This window comes from Equus caballus, chromosome 2 (genome assembly GCF_041296265.1).
Source record: "Equus caballus isolate H_3958 breed thoroughbred chromosome 2, TB-T2T, whole genome shotgun sequence".
Taxonomy (NCBI): Eukaryota; Metazoa; Chordata; class Mammalia; order Perissodactyla; family Equidae; genus Equus; species Equus caballus.
Genome location: NC_091685.1, coordinates 53208193 through 53228028, shown reverse-complemented (window position 1 = coordinate 53228028; position 19836 = coordinate 53208193). Strand labels below are relative to the sequence as shown.

Sequence of the window (19836 nt, the reverse complement as noted above, 5' to 3'; positions counted from 1 at the left end):
GACAGGCTGTAAGTGCAACCGAATACTACCATCATGAGAAAAAACCAGTCCTCTATCATCCAGCAATTTATAAAAGCTCCAGACCAAAAGGAAAACAACAAAAACACAGGATTAAGTCCTGAGGACTTGGGAATACATTAACTAAGTGAAAATGAGTTCAGAGTAGCTATCATCAAAAAACTCAATGAGGTTGAGGGAAAAATAGAGAAACAAGTCAACAAGTTCTGGAGTTACTTCACAAAAGATATTGAAACTATAAAGAAGAATCCATCAGAAATGCTAGACATGAAAAATACAATGGACCAGATAAAACAGTATACGGATTCTCTGAATGCCTGTGGAGACACCATAGAGGAGCAAATTAGCATGCTCAAAGATAGACAGGCTGAATGGCTCCAGACAGAGAAAGAACTAAGGATTTAAAAGAAGCAGGAAAATATCAGAGAAATAGCAGATTCAATGAGGATAACGAATTTAAGAATCATTGGAATTCCTGAGAACGTGGAAAAGGAAAATAGAGCAGAAAGTGTGCTTAATGAAATTATAGAATAGAACTTCCCAAATCTAGGGATTGAGGGAGAAATGTGTGTGGAGGAAGCTTTCAGATCTCCTAGATTTGCCAATGTAAAGAGACCTAGTGCACGGTATATAGTAGTAAAAATGGCAAACATGAAAGACAAAGAAAGAATACTCAGGGCACCAAGACAGAAGAAAATAACTTACAGAGGAACTCCTATCAGACTTTCAGCAGATTTCTCTACAGAAACCTTACAAGCTAGGAGAGAATGGAGCGATGTATTCAAAGCTTTAAAAGATAAAAATCTTCAGCAAAGAATACTCTATGCAGCAAGAATATCCTTCAGATATGAGGGAGAAATTAAATCTTTTCCAGACAAACCAAAGTTAAGGGAATTTGTAACCAAAAGTCCTCCACTACAAGAAATCCTCAAGAAGGCTCTCATACCTGAAAAAAGAAAAAGGGGGAAAGGGGTCACAAACCACAGAGTAGGGAGACAGATAGATAGAACCAAAATAGGATAGCAAATATTCAACTATAGCATTAGGATAAAGGTAAGGAAACAACCAAAGCAAAGACGATCTTATCACTCTAACTACAAATTCATAACACGAGTTGGAATAAGAGGTGAAAATAATAATTTAGGAGGGGAAGAGCAAAGGGACTAAATCAGTCTAGGCCAAGTAAGTAAGAGACCACCAGAGAATAGACTGTATTATACATGAGCTTCTAAATACAAATTTCAGGGTAGCCACTAAAACAAACAGAACAGAGCCACAAAACGTAAATAAGGAAAAATCTAAGAAACCCAGCACAAGAAATTGCAGAAGTCAATTGGTAGGCTAAAACACACAGGACGAGAAACAAAGGTAATGCAGGAAAGCCAGATAATGAGTGAGAGAATGAGAGCATTAAGCCCGCATGCATCAATAATCACCCTCAATGTAACCGGATTGAACTCTCCAATAAAAAGATACAGAGTGGCAAGATGGATTAAAGAATAACCTCCAACAATTTGTTGCCTCCAGGAAACACACCTCAGCCCCAAAGACAAACACAGGCTCAGAGTGAAGGGGTGGAAGACAATACTTCAAGCTAATAGCAAGCAAAAGAAAGCAGGTGTTGCAATACTTATATCAGGCAAAACGGATTTCAAAATAATGCAGGAAAAGAGAGATGCAGAGGGACAATATATAATGATCAAAGGGACACTTCATCAAGAAGAAATAACGCTTATAAATATCTATGCACCCAACACAGGAGCACCAAAGTTCATAAAGCAACTATTAACAAACCTAAAATAGGATATCAAAAATAACACAATAATAGTAGGGGACCTCAACACCCCACTCACAACCCTGGACAGATCATCCAGACAGAAAATCAACAAGGAAATGGTGGAATTAAACAAAAAGCTAAAACAGTTGGACTTAATAGACCTATATAGAACACTCCATCCAAAAACAGCAGAATATACATTCTTCTCAAGTGCACACAGAACATTTTGAAGGATAGACTATATGCTGTGAAACAAGGCAAGCCTGTATAAATTTTAAAAAATTGAAATACTAAGAAGCAACTTCCCCAATAATAATGCTATAAGGCTAGAAATTAATTACAAGAAAAAAGCTGAGAAAGGCACAAGAATGTGGAGACTAAACAATACGCTACTGAACAAGCAATGGATCATTGAAGAAATTAAAGAAGAAATTAAAAAAATACCTGGAAACAAATGAAAATGATAACATGCCATACCAGCTCACATGGGATACACCAAAAGCTGTATTAAGAGGAAAATTCATCACCATACAGGCACATCTTAACAAACAAGAAAAATCCCAAATAAGAAATCTTAAACTACACCTAACCGAATTAGAGAAAGAAGAACCAACAAAGCCCAAAGTCAGCAGGACAGAAATAATAAAAATCAGAGCAGAAATAAATGCTATTGAAATGAAAAAGACAGTAGAAAGGATCAATGAAACAAAGAGCTTGTTCTTTGAGAAGATAAATAAAATTGGCAAACCCATAGCCAGACTTACAAAGAAAAAAAGGGAGAAAGCTCCAATAAACAAAATTAGAAATGAAAGAGGAGAAATAACAACAGACTCCGCAGAAGTACAATGGATTATAAGAGAATACTACAAAAAAGTATATGCCAACAAAATGGATAACCTAGAGAAAATGGATAAATTCTTGGACTCCTACAATATCCCAAAGCTCAGTCAAGAAGAAGCAGACAATTTGAACACACCAATCACTAGGAAAGAGATTGAAACAGCAATCAAAATCATCCCAAAGAATAAAACCCCAGGACCAGATGGCTTTCCTGGGGAATTCTACCAAACTTTAAGAGAGGATTTAATACTTATCCTTTTCAAGCTATTTCAAAGAGTTAGGGAGGATGGAACACTTCCTTACGCATTCTACAAGGCCAACCTCACACTGAAACCAAAGCCAGACAAGGACATCACGAAAAAAGAGAACTACAGGCCAATATCGCTGATGAACAAAGATGCAAAAATTCTCAACAAAATTTTGGCAAGCAGAATTTAGCAATTCATCAAAAGGATCATACATCATGAGCAGGTGGGGTTCATACCAGGGACACAGGGATGGTTCAACATCTGCAAATCAATCAACGTCATACACCACATCAACAAACTGAGGAATAAAAACCACATGATCATCTCAATAGATGCAGAGAAAGCATTTGACAAGATCCAACAGCCACTTATGATAAAAACTCTGAACAAAATGGGCATAGAAGGGAATGACCTCGACATAATGAAGGCCATCTATGATAAACCTACAGCCAACATCATACTCAATGGGCAAAAACTGAACACCAGCCCCTAAAATCAGGAATGTGACAAGGATGCCTTCTATCACCACTCTTATTTATCATAGTACTGGAGGTCCTGGCCAGAGCAATCAGGCAAGAAAATGGAATAAAAGGAATCCAAATAGGGAGGGAAGAATTGAAAGTCTCGCTGTTTGCAGACGACATGATCTTATATATAGAAAACCCCAAAGAACCCATTGGAAAACTCTTAGAAGTAATGAACAACTACAGCAAAGTTCCTGCGTATAAAATCAATTTGCATAAATCAATAGCATTTCTATATTCTAATAATCAATTAATAGAAAAGGAACTCAAGAACACAATACCATCCACAATTGCTGCAAAAAGAATAAAATAGCTCAGAGTGAATTTAACCAAGGAAGTGAAAGACCTATACAATGAAAATTACAAGACCTTTCTGAGAGAATTGGATGACGACATAAGGAGGTGGAAAGACATTCCATGTACATGGGTTGGAAGAATAAACATAGTTAAAATGTCTATTCTACCTAAAGCAATCTACAGATTCAACACCATCCCAATCAGAATCTCAATGACATTCTTTACGGAAATACGATGAAGAATCCTAAAATACACATGAGGCAACAAAAGACCCCAAGTTGCTAAAGCAATCCTGAGAAAAAAGAACAAAACGGGAGGCATCACAATCCCTGACTTCAAAACATGCTACAAAGCTACAGGAATCAAACCGGCATGGTACTGGTAGAAAAACAGGTGCACAGATTAATGGAACAGCATTGAAAGCCCAGAAATAAAACCACACATTTATGGACAGCTAATCTTTGACACAGGATCTGAGGGCATACAATGGAGAAAAGAAAGTCTTTTCAACAAATGGTGTTGGGTAAAATGGCAAGTCACATGTAAAAGAATAAAAATTGACCATTCTTTTTCATCATTCACAAAAATAAACTGTAAATGGATCAAAGACCCAAAGGTAAGACCTGAAGCCATAAGACTTCTAGAACAAAATGTAGGCAGTACACTCTTTGACGTCAGTATTAAAAGGATCTTTTCGGACACCATGTCTTCTCGACAAGGGAAACTATAGAAAGAATAAAGAAATGGGACTTCATCAGACTAAAGAGCTTCTTCAAGGCAAGAGAAAACAGGATTGAAACAAAAAAACAAGCCACTAATTGGGAAAAAAATATTTGCAAGTCATATATCCAACAAATGATTAATCTCCATAATATATAAAGAACTCACACAACTTAACAACAACAAAAATACCCAATCAAAAAATGGACTGGAGACATGAACAGACATTTCTCCAAGGAGATATACCGATGGCCAATAGGCACCATGAAAAGATGTTCATCATCACTGATCATCAGGGAAATGCAAATCAAAACTGCACTAAGATATCACGTTACACCCATTAGAATGGCAAAAATAACCAAAACAAAAAGTACCAAATGTTGGAGAGGTTGCAGAGAAAAAGGACCCCTCCTACACTGCTGGAGGGAATGCAAACTGGTGCAGCCACTATGGAAAACAGTATGGAGATTCCTCAAAAAATTAAAAATAGAAATACAATATGACCCAGCCATCCCACTACTGGGTATCTATCCAAAGAGCTTGAAGTCAGCAATTCCAAAAGTCCCATGCACCCCTATGTTCATTGCAGCATTATTTACAATAGCCAAGACGTGGAAGTAACCTAAGTGCCCATCAACTGATGATTGGATAAAGAAGAAATGGTGTATATATATGTATGTATACACTCTATGTGTGTGTATATATATATGTGTGTGTGTGTGTGTGTATGTATGTATGTATGTATGTGTATATATATAGTGGAGTACTACTCAGCCTTAAGGAAGGATAAAGTTGTTCCATTCAAAACAGCGTGGATGGATCTTGAGGGAATTATGTTAAGTGAAATAAGCCAGATAGAGAAGGACAATCTCTGTATGACTCCACTCATATGAGGAATTTAAACGTGGACAAAGAGAACAGATTAGTGGCTACCAGGGGAAAGGGGGCTTGGGGGTACAAAGGGTAAAGGGGTGCACCTACAACATGACTGACAAACAATAATGTCCAACTGAAATTTCACAAGATTGTAAACTATCATAAACTAAATAAAAACTTAAAAAAAAAAAAGCAGCTGGGAAAAAGGAGGCAATAGAAGACACCAAGAAGGGGTGAGCCATAGTTTATGGTGAAAAGGAGAGGAGTATCCTGGAAGCTGGACTGACTGTGTATTCAGGATTATGGTAGACACCTGAATACATAATGAGCAGGACATGGTCCCTGCCTCTGCTCCTGTTTTAATTTGCTCCATGGTTCAACTCTTCAGTTAATGGCACTACCTAGTCTATCATGCCTGAAAACTTGTAGTCATCTTTTATTGTCCTTCACACTCTCACATCTATTGGGTGAGCCACGTTTTACTGACAAAATATCGTTTTAAATTATAGCATACTTAGTGGGAAAAGTACACGAGTCTTGAGTATCTACCTCAATGATTTTTTTTTTAACAATCTAAACACACTAACAACCCCCCAAATCAAGACATTCACTATTCTGGCTCTCCAGAGGCCTCTATCGTGACCCTTTGCAGAATTTGCTCCCACCCAAGGTAACCACTACTCTGACTTCTATCGCTGTAGCTTAGTTTTGCCAGTTTTTGAGCTCAGGTAGATGGAATTATACTCTATGTACTCCTTTCTACCAGGCTCCTTTTATTAAACATCCTGTCTGAGATTCATTCATGTTGTTACAGGTAATTGGTTGGTTTTTATAAAGCTCTTTAGATCTGATTATTATTGCATAATGCATTAGTTTTGGTTATTGATAGCTGCGTAACATGCCTATCCAAACTTAGTGGAGTGAAACAACAACCATTGTATTAGTCGGATTCTGTGGGTTAGGAATTTGGTAGGGAGAAATTGCCGTGCTCTCTGATGGTTGGGGTCTAGAATCATTTAGAGGCTCTTTCACTCACATGGATGGTACCTTGGCTGGGATGTCTTGAAGACCGAAATCCTCTGGGATCGTTCACAAGGGCACCTACATTTCCTGTTTTGAAAAGTGGCAGTTTTATTTTTCCAATGGTATATCTAAAATACAATTTCAATGGAGATGGAAACTTCTACTTGAAAGTTGCTCTACTTCTTTTCCACTTTTGGGACCCAGGTGACCTGTTCAGATAGTGTTCACCTATTGCTGATACAAAGGGTGTACTGGGGCTGGTGATCATATATGACCAGAGGAAACTTAATGTCGGTATCCAGATGCAGAGATTCCTTTGAGGAAGGGAGGAGGTTTAGGAAATGCTTGGTGAGCACAGTCTGTCTGGTATTGGATAAAATCTCAAGAATTTGGGGATGAACTCCTGCCTCCTCATCTTGGCCCCTGGTCTTGAGATACCAAGTATAAATGGACATGGTGTGCGTCAGGGCTTGTGTTGGTGGTCTATTTTCTTCAGTGCATATGGTTCATCTTCTGTTTAGGAACGAAGTCTTATCACCTGATCGCCAGCATAGCAGTTGCAATGAAGGTGGCTGTGCCCTGGTTGCAGATTCTCCATGAGGAGATTCTCCATGAGGCCTTAGCTCTTCACAGCTTGTTGGCTGGCTTCACTGAGCAAGCTTCCTGAGAGTGGCATGTCCTTGGAAGTCACATCACACCACTTCCACAGAGCAACGCTTCTGCTCTGTTGATTGAAGCAGGTTCACGCCTGCCTAGATTCAAGGGGAGGGAACCTGAACCTCACATATTCATGGGATGTGTCTCAAAGAATTTGTGGCCAATTTTTAAAACCACCATGAACTAGATAGTGGAATTGATTTATCCATTCTACTGTAGATGGATATTTGAGTACTTTCTACTTTGGAGGAATAAGGAGAATGATGCTCTAATCATTCTTGCTCCTTCCTCTTGGTTGAAATGTTTAGATTTCAGTTGAGGACACATCTAAGAGTAGAATTGCTGGTCATGTTGTATGTGTGTCTCCAGCATTAACAGATAGATCCTGCCAAAAAGCTTTCCCAAGTGGCTGCATGAATTCCTACTCCTACCTGCAGTGTGTGAGCCTTCCAGTTGCTCTGCAGCCTCCCCTCCACTTGCTGCCCTCAGCTCAGCATTTCAAAACTGTTTTTAACCATTCTCTGGTTGTATAGAAGATCTCAGTGTGGTTGAATTGTCATTTCCCTTCTCCCTGCTGATTTTAGCACATTTGCATGTGCTTGTTGGCCGCTGGGACACTCTGTGTTGTGGAGTGCCTGTTGAAGTCTTTTGACCAGTTTTAAGCAATTGGTTTGTTTGGCTCCTTTCTTACTGTGATGCTGAAGATTTTCTGTATTCTGCATGAGAATCCTTTGTTGAATATTCGAATTGGAACAATCTCTTCGCATCCTGTGATTTGCCAATTCCCTCTTGTAATATGTCTCATGATGAACTGAAAGTCTAAATTTTAATGAATCCAAGTTTACCAATCTTTTCTTTTATGGAGAGTGTGTGTATGTGTGCATTTGTGTGTCTTCTTTAAGAAGTTTTTGCTACCCTGTCATCCTGAAGATGTTTTCTTATGTTGTCTTCTAGAAGTTTCATTATTTTACCTTTCTCCTTTAGGTCAAAGTGTCCAGGAATTGAGTTTTGTGTATTGTGAGGGTAGGGCTCAAGGTTTCTTTTACGTCCACATGCTCATCTCTACGAGTAATAACAGGCAGCATTGGGACAGGTGGACACAAGCCTGGGAGTTAGGGGTCCTGTATTCTCAGCCTTAACCTCCCTTTAAAACACCCTGTGAACTTGAGCAGGTGATTTTCCCAGTTCTCCCTCCTCTCAGGCTCCCTCCTTCCTTCCTTTTTTCCTTCTATCCTTCCTTCCACACTCCCTCCCTCTATTCCTTCCTTCCTTCCATCTATCCATCCAAGCATCTGTCCAGATAGCAATCTGTCCAACTGTCCTCCTGCCTGTTTGCCTGTTTTTCCTTCTTCTCTCCTTCCATCCTCTTTCCTCCCATCTCTCCAACTTCTCTTCCTTGTGTGTATTCTTCCTGCTTTCCTTTTGACCCTCCATTTGTCCACTCATCCTCTGTCCATCCAGGTATCCCCTCTGTCTGTGCCTCTACCTCTCTCTTTGTTCCGTCTCTCTCTTCAACCACACTCACTCTTTTGGGTTCATCTCCTTCATAAGCTTGCTCTTACCTCTAGTCACACAATCCCTCCTCCTGTCACTCACATTTATGGCTCACCTGTGAGTGGTTGTCCTGGGACAGCCACTACTGAGTGCAGATGAGCCTGTGGGGCTTCACCCACTGTATGAGGGCTCTATCCCACCCTAACAAGAGCCCTTTCCACAGCTCCTGAGCCAGGAAGCAAGTTCCTGCCTACTTCCTCATCACTTGAGCAACCAGAAGCCACCACAGACCTAGGGGACCCCTCTTCCTTCCCCAGAGTAGCTCTGCAGCCCCACACCTACACTGCCAAATTATCACTTGGGAGCTGGAAAGCCGAGGTGTGCAATTCTGGTTTTCGGGCAATCATGCCTATCACAAAGATTATACCAATAATCGAATCTGATGCAGCTCTCAGAGAGCCCCTGGTCTTATGAAATTCACAGAACATTCTAATCGAAGGTGGGATGTTTTGAGGAGAAGCACTGGCATTATTTGGGTGGGAAGAGCTTTGTGGAGGAAGTTTTGCCCAGGTGGGGTCTTTAAGAAGGAGTAGGCATTATATAGGGAAATAGGGTGTGTTTTGAGGAGCAATCCTCAAGTGCAGTGGGTGTTACTGGCAGGGGAGGAAGGAAGACATGAGTGATATACTGGCTTCAACTTGGATGAGCACAGAGGTGGGTGGTGGTTCCACTGGGAGCAAAGGCAACAGATGATAATGAATTCAGGACTCTGATCTGGTCTCAGGCCAGCTGTCAGTGATGGCCATCTCTCCCCATCTCTTCTTGCAAGCTATGGTGCACGAGCTGAAGGCCCTCACACTGAAGTTCAGCATCTCCAACCTCCAATATTCAACAGACGTGAGCAAGGGCTCAGCGACATTTAACTCCACTGAGAGAGTCCTGCAACACTGGATGAGACCCTGGTGCCCACAGCTCCTGGTAGGATGAGTCCCAGCCAGCCGCTCCCCACCTGCTGTCTCTCCAGCTCCTCCTCCTCCTGCCTCCTCCCCTGCTTGGATCCTTGTTCAAGAAGAGCAGCCTAGGCCCCTTGTCCTTGGGTTGCAGAGTGATCTCCCTCAGGGAAGTCCCTTTTCTGAGCTTTGAGAGTCACAAACGCTTTCAGAGACCACCCCAGTTTTCACTCTTCCCACTGACTCCCAATTTGCTCCTCCCTCCCTCTGGCCCCCATTATCAGAGGATTCAGGACATCTCTCTAGAGTCCCCGCATTCCTCTCTCCCCAGGCCTGCGGACGATGGGGCAGCCACCAGCGTGGAAGCTGTCTGCACCTACCACCCTGACCCCATGGCTCATGATGGAGAGTATGACAGAGACACCAGGTGACAGCAGCATTCCTGGGAGCTTAACCAGCTGACTCACCGTGTCACCCCAAGGGGCCTCTACTCCCTGCTCAGGGACAGCCTTTTTGTCAGTGGTGAGTGTTCATGCTGAGCTGGATTGACAGTGATCGTTACTTATGCCTGTTCTGCTTTATTTCCTCTCTAACAAGTCAGCCCAGGTTCTGATTTGGGGGACACAGAAACTGAATATGTAGAAAATTTCAATTTGCAAATGAAGACTGTGCTGTAAATGGATTTTTAGATCCCAATCATAAAAAAAATTCAACTATCTCTATCATAATTTTTATATAGATTGCCTGGCCAGATGATAATATGTTGGTTGTAATGGGTTTAAATATACTATTAAAATTAGTTTCACATGTTTATTTTTACTTTCTGAAATGTGGCTACTAAAAGAAGTTTAAATTCCATAAGATAGAGTGTCAATTCTACTGTTGCACAGCACTGTTCAAGCCATGAAAATAAAGCCCAGAGAAAGTGGTAAGGGACAATTTTTCCAAGGAAAGGAGTCAATCCAACCCACGCGGCAAGATGCAGAAAACAGTCTCATACACACACACACACACACACACACACACACAGTCACAAAACAAAAGCAACATCATCATAGAGTTGCCCCACTACTTCTGAAGTAGCAAGAGATTGCACTCCTACATTGTCCTGAGTGGACGAACCTCAGGAAAGAAGCCAGAAGTCAAGAGAATTTACCAAACAGGAAGATATGAAACCAGAGAGTAAATGTCAGCATCTTATATGAGGTTCCCAGTGGTGGATTCTGTTAGTGATTCAATATGTTAGGGAGAATTTTGCTAGAAGGGTTGTAACAAAACTAACCTTTCCTTTCCTTTGTAGACATATACAAGTTATGTAAAGAATAACAGCTGTAGCCAACCAATGAAAAGATGATAGAACACGAATGTCACTCTTCTAAATCACTCCTGGATTAGTCAGCCAGTCAGGGAACAGATGACAGTGGATTAAGTTGGAGCTTATTAGGCTGATTCTGACTTAATGACCATCCTATGAATTGTCTCCTGCCAGGACCTCTAAAACATGCTGCCCCTGCCACTCATTTGCCATCAAGGTCCACCAACCAGACCAGACCTTGCTGACCAATGCCCTGGCTGGGCCCCTTCTGAGCACACCTGGAAGACTCTCCCTAAGTCCCATTCTGTCACGGTGCTCTTCCACCTACAACCGGCCAGGGAGACATTCACTCCAAGGCTCACACTGTGTGTGCCCAGTTCTCGGGATGGCACTTCTCCCTCAAGTGAAGAAAAGGATCAGAGTGCAGAGCCTGTGGGCTGCAGCCATCAGGACAAGGCCTAAGGTTTGCTGCTAGAGAGAAGAGAACCTGTAGTGGGTGTGGGTGCCGGGGTGCAAGAAGCCCCCGTGATTTCTGGATAGAATCCCAGAATATGATGCAGGAGAGAGGAGGGATGCTTGGGTGTGATTCTGCTAGAGAATGTCCATAAGGAGGCAGATGTGCCATTGGAAATGCCTTCAACAGTGTTGTTCATTCTTCGATTCATCCTGTCTCAGGGAGTTCTGTCTACATCCATCCAGGCACTAGTCTCCCTTCTGGAGTAAAAAGATAGCATCAGAAGAATGTTTCCATTTCATTTATAATGGATAGGTACAGTGCTTGTAAGGTGCTAGGTGTTGCAAGCAGTTTTCAAACATTAACTCCTTTAATACTCTCCATGTCCTTACAAATTAGGTACACTTATCATTCTTGCCGACACCAGATGAGGAAACTGAGGCACTGATGAGGTGAGTAACTTGCCCGCTACCATATCTAGGAAGTGATTGAGCTGGAATTTGAACATAAGATATTGTCTTCATATGCTCTGCTCTTAAGCATGTTCTTTGCTCTCTAAGACTTCACACCATGAAGACGATGGCTCAGCATATCCATTTTCTTGTTACACCCAGTAGCCCCATTCTTTGATCTCTGTCTGAAAAAGATACTTTTTGCATCAAAACTGTTGCACATACACACCAAAATGACTTCTCCTCATGTCCCATGTCCTGGAAAATACATAGAGAACATTTCAAAGCCTTTCTTGCCCAGGCTGGGAGTGCTTCTGGGAAATCCCACTGTTCCTCTAAGAAGCCAACGGAAGGCTGGGAGCTGAGTCTCAGGGGAAAGGTGACCTCAGCCGTTACCATGGAATTACAGAATGGATGGGAGGCCTCAGCAGGAACTGACTTCAGGATTGGTGGTGTTTGAAGCTGGGCGCTAATTTTCTGGCTGTGGGTGTAGGGGCTGGTGCCGCATTCCAGGGAGAAGGTATGGCTCCCTGTGTTCTTAGAAGAAACAAGACCCAGGAAAGAGGTGAAATGACAGTTTCCATTCAGAATGGACTTGTGAGGGGAAACATTCAACCCAGAGGAGACAGTCATGTTCCTGAGGGCACCGGAAGAAGCTGCCTCTGCGTCTGCCAAGCAGAATGCCCTGCTTCATGGACTCACTTTATCCAAAAGAGACCAAGAAGGAGAAAATCATGAGATGACCGTGCAGATGTGAGATCTGTGACGTTGGAGACTGTGCCTGGGAGGCCCTGAAAGGCCTCAGAGGAGTAACATTTGCTGTGAGCAGAGTGACAGATGTGAGGCATGCCTGCCTGTGTCTGGGAACAGTTTGAGTGTCAGGGAGAAGCCACTGCTGGTGCAGAGACTCACAGGAAGAAAGGAGTCTGAGCAGAGAAGGTCAGAAAGCTGGCGGTGTGGCTGGAAGGATCCTGAGAAGAGAGAGGAGGGGAGATGGGGGTACGGCAGGGACGGGTGGCAGGACTGGCAGACTGCTTTTTCCTGTCACTCTCTGACGACGTTGCTCTAAGACCGTGCCCCTAGAAAGTACAAATCCTTAAGCTCTCACAAAGTGTGTGTGCCAGGAATGGGGCACGGCTTAGCTGGGTGCCTCTGCCTCAAGGTCTCTGTGAAGCTTGGGCTGCATCTCTATTGCGGCTCGACTCGGGGAGCATGTGCTCCCAAGTTCACTCACATGCATGTTGACAGGGTTTGTTTGGACGGAAAGCCTGAGTTCCTGCCTGTCTGTTGGCCGATCATTTCCTCCATTCTCTCCTATGGAGCCTCTACATAGGGAAATTGAACACATGTGCACTTGCTCCCCCAGTTCCAGAGATATAAGAGGCAGAGAGAGAGAGAGATGGAAACAGGAGGAGGGAAAGAGGGAGGGGGCTAAAGACAATGAGTAAGAAGGAAGGGCCAGGCTTTTTGTTCTTAACCCTGGGTTGTGTACCATCCCAACACCTTGGCTGCATTCTATTCAGAAGTCACTTCCTAATGACTGTGCGGTTCCACAAGGATGTGCACAGCAGGAGACAGTGAGCACCGGGAGCCGTGGTGGAGGCTGCCCTCCACATAGGCCAACATGAGGCACTTGGTTCTGACTCTAAGGGAAACAGGAGACCGTGGAATCATTCATGCCAGTGACTGGCAATCTCTGAATTTCCTCTAATTTCAACCCGTTAAAGCTGCAGATGTGTAAATGAGGCCCAGAGGGGCAGGGACTTGCTCAACGCCCAAGAGCTGTGACACAGGCCTGTTTTAAGGGGTACTCCACACGATAGCCCACCCCTTCTTGTCATTCTTTCATCTCTAAGTGTGTGCATCAGACACAAGTGAAACCAGACACCAGGTGTTGTCACTACTGTCTCTTCTGCAGCTGAGGACATCCTGAGGGAGCTATTTCTGGCCTCGTCCCTATCGTGCAGGTTGAAGGATTGAGGAGGCCTTGCGAGGCACAATGGTGTTTCCAGGACACAGAGCTTCTAGGGAAAGAGAGGCGTGAACTCAGCTGAACTCAGCTTCCTCAAGCTGGAAACCTGGTTCCATCTCAAGGTCCTGTGTGAGGCTCTGTGCTGGCTATTTGTGTACAGTTCTGGTGATGACATGGGCAAGGAGGGTGAGTAGCCAAGATCCCAGAGGGGTTTTGGGTTGGTGTGATTGAAAGAAGAGGCCCGGGTAATGGAAGCTTGAGGAAGTGACCTCACTTCCTTGGTGACAGACCCTAACAGAACTTAGCACACTGGTCTCCAGGTGCCCACATTCTAGACATAGCCTCCTATTGAGCTCACTTGAGTAGAGACACTCAAGAGAGCAGGATGCTCTGCTGTTGTCTCCCGACTTGTCGAGGCTGTGGCTTCAGGAAAGCCAAGAAACAGAGACTTTTCAGTTGCTACACACATTGGCTTGGCCCTCACCTGCACCACCTCTGGCCATTTGGCAGGAGGATCCCTCAGGTAACACAGGGCAGGCCAACCGCCTTAGGCCACAATGGGATCCCAACCCCACACCCCTCTGAGCCTCCTTGTGTGTCCCGGGGGAGTGGAGTGAGGGACGGCGGGGATGAGGGGGCACTCATCCTAGGCTGGAGCCCTTTGCTGGGTGTTGGAAGCCTGGCAGTGCGTTGTGTTCCCAGCCTAGGTGTTGGCTAGCAGGATGGGAGAGTGGGTGCTGGGGACCAAGCTCCTCTACCCATAGGTTAGTCCCGAGCCATCCGGGTGTCATCTCATTCCCTCCCTGGCTGGAGTTCTACACAGACACTGCCCGGTACCTGATCCCTGCTGGGGTTTCCTCCTGTGGCCAAGTCGAGGCAGGTGCCTGAGACATCCCGGCCCGGCTCTCGGGCACTGTCTTTGCAGAGCTGCATGCAGGAGGTGGTCAAAGAGCTGGCAAATGGCTTCGGGTACTCCATCTCCCTGGACAGGGGCCAACTGCACGGCACCATCATCAATAACCAGGGCTGCTCTGAGGTGAGAGTGGGCACGGAGGGGTCTTCCCACCCAGGCCCCTGAGATGACCAGGGTAGGCCCAGAATCCACCCTCAAACTGCCCATCTCCTGGGAGCCTAACAGGGCTGTCCACCCTGAGTGTCCCACAGTCCCAAAGGAATCTGGACTTCTGCTCCTCCCCACCAGCTGCATAGGAGGATAGGAGGGCACTCGTTGCATTTTCCTAGGAAGATTAGAGAAAACGTTGTCACTTCCCACTAGGCCCTGAGTATCTTTGAATTTTGCCTTTTTTGGAACATGCAACCTCGATAACGAGGGTCTCCAAACTCCCTTTAATGTAAGCGAAATAACCATCAGCGTGTTTTGGAAGTCAAAGGGATTCTCAGAGTGTGTCACTGCCTTGTCCACTGTTTCCAGACTGGGGCAGGGTGGGGTGGCCACATAACATTTCCCTCCAGGTTGGGGCCCAATGAAGCCTCAGGCAGTTAGAGGGGCTGGCCCTCAGCCCTCACTTTGGGCAGCTCTCAGTTCTGACCCACAGGACCCAGAGAAGCCACCTGGCGTACCTAAGCCTCTGTTCTCCTCTCTAGAGAGGGGGTGTCTGTTGAGGACTCACTGGGCTGGTGCTCTTCACAGAGGGAGGTCTGTTGTCCCTCAGCGAGCAAATGGCCTCGAGGGAGATCAATGTGGAATCCTTCGCACGCCCAAAGTCAGATTGTACTGTGAGAGCCCAGAACCTTGCTGAGTGTGGGAGCTCCTGTGTCTCCTGTCGCACATGTCTGGGAGGGGCTAGGAGTTCCTGGGTCAGCTGCAGACCTCGATAACACTGGTGGTTCACAGTGGTGGCCCTGACCCTGTGTCCTCCTCATCCCACCCAGAGTGAAGATGAGTCCACTCTGTCTGTAACTGAGGCCTGCAGGATGCGTGCCCTCCAGGCAGGCATGATGCAGAGGCTCTCAGAGTCTGTGCTGCCAGCCTTCCCCAGCAGAGTCCTCTGCAGTGTCATCAACTCCCTCTACAGCTACTCAGGCTCCAGCACTTCCCACCAGGTCCTGGACCAGCTGTTTCCCAGGTGACTGCCTGCCTCCTCCTCAGCACAGTGGTGACTCTGCCCACTGCCAGCTGTGTGTCTTGCCTTGGGAATGTCACCACATCTCTCTGAGCCTGAGTTGGCTCCTCTGAAATGTGGGGTGAGAGAGGATGAACTTGCTAGGCTTCTCCCAGGGATGAATGGGATCAGCCATCCAGGGGCTTCCCTGGTGCCCGGCTCTGCAGAGAGGGTGGTGGGCCATGCTGTGGTTGCTGGTGGTGATTATTTCTCTGTCCCCCATGGAAAGTAGTCTTCACTTCACCTCTCCCTTCACTGGCTTGTGGCTTTTTGAGTTTGGAAAAGCACCTGGAGAGCACCCTGTCAAAGAGTTTGAGATGCCATCCAGCTGGTCCTGGTGCTTGTCCTTGGTGTAGCCACTTAGGGATCTCTAGGGTCACAGAGGGGCCACAGGCCCACTCAGACACCTGGGATGGTTCTGGTTGGAGGTCATTCAACAATGTCTATGAAGGACCTACTCTGAGCAGGACTTCTGGACACACTAAGGGTCACTCAGTGAAGGAAGCAGACAGCCTCCTTGGTCCTCCCCTCTATTTTGAGAGTCAGACAGTCACACTTGACATCATTCACAGGTCCCATCTACCCGCCATCCCGGGTGATGCCCTCATCCCCTTTGGGACACATGGAGGCAGCTTGGCCCATTGCGTGCGGGATGCTGGAGGACAGGACCACCTCCCAAAGTGAGTGGTCTTTGGGTCGAGAAGAAGGGCCTCCTGTCTCTAGCAAAAAGGGTGCGGGGCGAGGATGGAGGCTGTGGCCGGGTCAGGCCTGGGAGAACCCTGCATCTCACCCATCTTGTGATTCCCATGGGAGGGCTCAGTTCTGGTGGCTTCCACTCCAGCAGGACTGGACTCAAAGAGAGCTGTGCATGGGTCCCAGGCCCCTTGAGAATTGGAAGGGAGGCTGGGCTGCGTTGTCTCCTAGAGACCCACTCCCAGCAGAGTCCCAGCTCCTCCTGCCTCCCTTTCTCCACATCCACACCTTGTGAGCACCACCGCCAGGTCCATAGTAGGAGGTGTGTGAGCAAGCTGCTCCCAAATCTGCTGGAGTCTTCATTCCAGTGGCCCACATACATGGAGGGCTTGAGTGGGCTGTGTCCAGACCCTTGGGGAGGAGAGTGTCGGTGGGAACAAGAGAGTCTCACAGACTCTGTGTTCAGCCTGCTGGATGAGCAGGCCTGCCACAGCCAGGTCAGGCAGCCAGGGCTCAGGGCTGGGATGGGGCCCTCCTCTGGAGGGGGAGGGTCTGGCACAGGGGCGCAGATGCTAATAAGAGTGCCTTGGGAGGCTGGTGTTTAAGGAAAGGCCAGGCCACTGACTCTCTGGCCCATCAGCCTCCCCGCAGTGCTATCTATTTCCTGCTGGGAACCTGGCTGGGCCAAGGGCAGGATTGCAGGGAGCCCCTGTGGTTTCCCTGTTGGACCCTGCAGCTGGCCACTCTGCACGTCAGCTTTGGTGGCTCCCACGTGGAGGGCCATGCCTACCTTCTGCCAGGCCATCTGGAGCATCTCAAGGCCATTGAGGCCGAACGGAAAGGTGAGGGGACTGGAGTCTGGGAAGACTGTCTGTGTTGAGGTTCACGGGCTAGCGTTCCCTTAGAGGCAGTGGAGTCCTTTCTATCTTTGGAAAGGCACAGAAACTGTCAGGTGTGTGCGTGAAACTTTCTCTTTATCCTGCTCCAGAGCCAGCTCCAAAGCTCCTGCCACTTCCAGAGCCAGAGCCAGTGCCAGCCCCCGGGCTGGAGCCAGCTGCACCTCCAGTCTCACCACGTGTGGTAGAGCTGGAGCCAGCAGCCCGTGAGTTGGCCACTCCAGGACCAGAGCAAAGGCCACCAGTAAAGGCAGCCCCAGAGCCCAGGTGCCCCTGGGCCGTGACCACCGAGGACCAGCTGAGGGAGGAGAAGCTGAACATCTTGGACTTCCCTCCCCAGCTGGTGGCAGAGCAGATGACGAGGATGGCTGCGGTGAGCAGAGGAGCTCGCGGGGCGGGTGGCCCCTGCCTTCCCGGTGCCATGAGCCACCCCACACCTGCCATTCCCTGCTCAGGATTCCGATGATCTGGGTCCAAATCCCTGCTCCCTTCCTTATCAACACTGTGACCTGGGCAGATTTCTTTCTCCCCAAGCCTTCACTGTCTCCTAGCGAACACGGGACAGTAGAGACAGACACTCAGCACCTGCTGTATAGGGTGGCTGTGCCGATGAATGAGGTGGGAGAGAGTGGAAGGTGGGCAGAGTCTGGCCCTTTGGTGGGGGACGGGCACTCACTGAAGTGCTGCCAGGTCCTTGGGCGGATCCCCCATCTGCGCAGGTGGCCCGGACAGCCTCAGCACTTATCAGGAAGGTGATGTGTATTGAGTCCAGTGGAGACAGTCAAACAAAGCTGGGGGTTGTCCCTGCCTCGGGGGGAATGTGCATGGGAATGGGGAGTGGGACTCGAGGGACACTGGGATGGGTGGATGATGGCCCTTCTGGTGGGCATGTGTGGGCTGCCTTCTGGAGCTTGGAGGAAGTGAGATGGGGCTGGGAGCAAATGTCCCCTCCCTTCCCCACAGTCCTGAGTTCGGGGTCATCCTGGACTGGGTGCATTCCAGTGGACACAGACAAAACCCAGGGACTCCCATAAGCCTCAGTCCAGATGCTCTGCTTCCTGAGCTCCAGTTCTTATCTCACCCTGCCTGGGCCTATGGGGGACTGTGGACGCTGAGCTGGGGTGTGGCAGGACCGGGTGACACTCCGCATCTTCTGCAGGAGCTGTTCAAGACGTTGGTGCCCGCCCACTGCCTCGGCTCCATCTGGTCTGAGCGTGACAACAGGAAACGCGAGTCCCTGGCACCCACCGTCCGTGACACTGTGATGCACGACAACACCATGGCCAATTGCATCCTCGTCACCTGCCTTGGGGACGCGAGCATGACAGCACAGGACAGGGCCAGGGTGGTTGAGCTGTGGATCAGGGTGGCTGAGGTAAGCCTTGGCACGCCCTGTCTGGATGCATGGGAATTGCCTCTTGTTTCTCAGCTCTCAGGATTGAAGTCTGGGGTCTTAGTCCCTGGACTGTCCCTTGACCCTCATGCCAGGGCCACGTTGACCTTGACTTGAGGTCCCATTGGGGACAAACTCACTTCCTCTCTTGTGTTGAGCTACAAATCCTTGTGCCTGGCAGTGTTACTCATCGGGTGGCAGGTGTGCCCTCCCTGGCTTCCCTGGGCATGTGTGTCCTCCAGGACAGGAGAAGTCCGTGAGGTGACAGAAACCAGAGGCAGCAGAGCTTCAGCTCCCCCTCACGGCTCCATCTCTTCGCTTCCCCAGGAGTGTCGAGGCCTCGGGAGCTTCTGTTCCCTCCACACAATCCTTTCTGCCCTGCAGAGCCCTGCCATTGCCTGTCTCCAAGACACCTGGGGACAAGTTTCCAGGTGGGTAGTGGGTAGACTGCTCTCCAGCCAAGCACCATGAGGGTGAGGTGGCCCAGGCAACCTCATTTGGGCCGGCATGTCCCCCAAAGTCAGCTGAGACCACCTGGGAGACAGCGAACACCGGGCACAGGGACTGACCTGGGTGCTGGGTCTCTGAGTCTCTCAGGGCCCTTAGGCCAGCAGTTCCATCCCAGGGATTCATTTCCTTCCAGACCAGATCCTGGCTTGAGCCCAGGTGGAGATTGTCAGGTGTTTCCTTTGCAGCAACAGAAGCCTCTATGCAGCTGAAACCAACACTGTTCCAAGGAGATCTGTTTGGGACATCTGGGAATGGAGGCCCCAAGGGACAAGAGGAGAGGCCCCTCCACAGTCCCATGGGGACCTTAGAGCTCAGAGCACCCCAGCGAAATCCCTCATCCAGGCCCCAGGCAGTTTGGATCTGCTGGGTTCTCAAACAAATGTGACTTGCCTTCAAGCATCCCACAGTTTTTCTTTCTTTCTTTCTTTCTTTCTTTCCCCACCCCGCAGGGAGAGTTCTCGAACCTGGAAGAAGTGGGTCAGGAGAGAGAAACCCATGAGCAGGGAGCTGCTAGTGCAGGCAACCTGGAGGCTGGAGATCTGGAAGGAGGCCAGAAGGAGAGGGGAGGGGAACATCCTGAGGGGATCCTAGGAGGTGAGGCTAT

General features: G+C 47.5%; 2 protein-coding genes across 3 annotated transcripts in view; both read left to right on the top strand.

Moving 5' to 3' along the window:
• The window catches only part of LOC138923243 (ral guanine nucleotide dissociation stimulator-like), a 28416-nt gene extending 18470 nt beyond the window's left edge, over positions 1–9946 (top strand). The window contains exons 5-6 of the mRNA XM_070261173.1: positions 9304–9452; positions 9756–9946. The gene's annotated coding sequence lies outside the window, so the exon portion shown is untranslated. The remainder of the gene's footprint in view (positions 1–9303; positions 9453–9755) is intronic.
• A 967-nt stretch (positions 9947–10913) lies between these two features.
• LOC106781090 (ral guanine nucleotide dissociation stimulator) lies at positions 10914–19826 on the top strand. Of its 2 annotated transcripts, XM_070261171.1 has the most exons (10): positions 10914–11202; positions 11593–11645; positions 13613–13803; positions 14543–14653; positions 15511–15704; positions 16313–16420; positions 17074–17275; positions 17422–18704; positions 19050–19153; positions 19682–19826. In XM_070261171.1, exons 3-8 carry the CDS (start codon positions 13786–13788, stop codon positions 17515–17517), a joined length of 729 nt encoding a protein of 242 aa, XP_070117272.1. In that variant the 5' UTR covers positions 10914–11202; positions 11593–11645; positions 13613–13785; the 3' UTR covers positions 17518–18704; positions 19050–19153; positions 19682–19826. The 2 variants fall into 2 exon arrangements, with proteins under 2 accessions (XP_070117272.1, XP_070117271.1); XM_070261170.1 differs by lacking the exons at positions 10914–11202; positions 11593–11645; positions 13613–13803 and adding an exon at positions 13874–14140.
• Positions 19827–19836: the final 10 nt, after the last annotated feature.

Bases quoted from the DNA above. Each gene is read 5' to 3' on its own strand.
- LOC106781090 (XM_070261170.1), top strand. From the start codon at position 14,003: ATGCTCTGCTGTTGTCTCCCGACTTGTCGAGGCTGTGGCTTCAGGAAA. The intron at 14,654-15,510 runs GTGAGAGTGGGC...CATCCCACCCAG, and splicing joins ATAACCAGGGCTGCTCTGAG to AGTGAAGATGAGTCCACTCT. The intron at 15,705-16,312 runs GTGACTGCCTGC...CATCATTCACAG, and splicing joins CTGGACCAGCTGTTTCCCAG to GTCCCATCTACCCGCCATCC.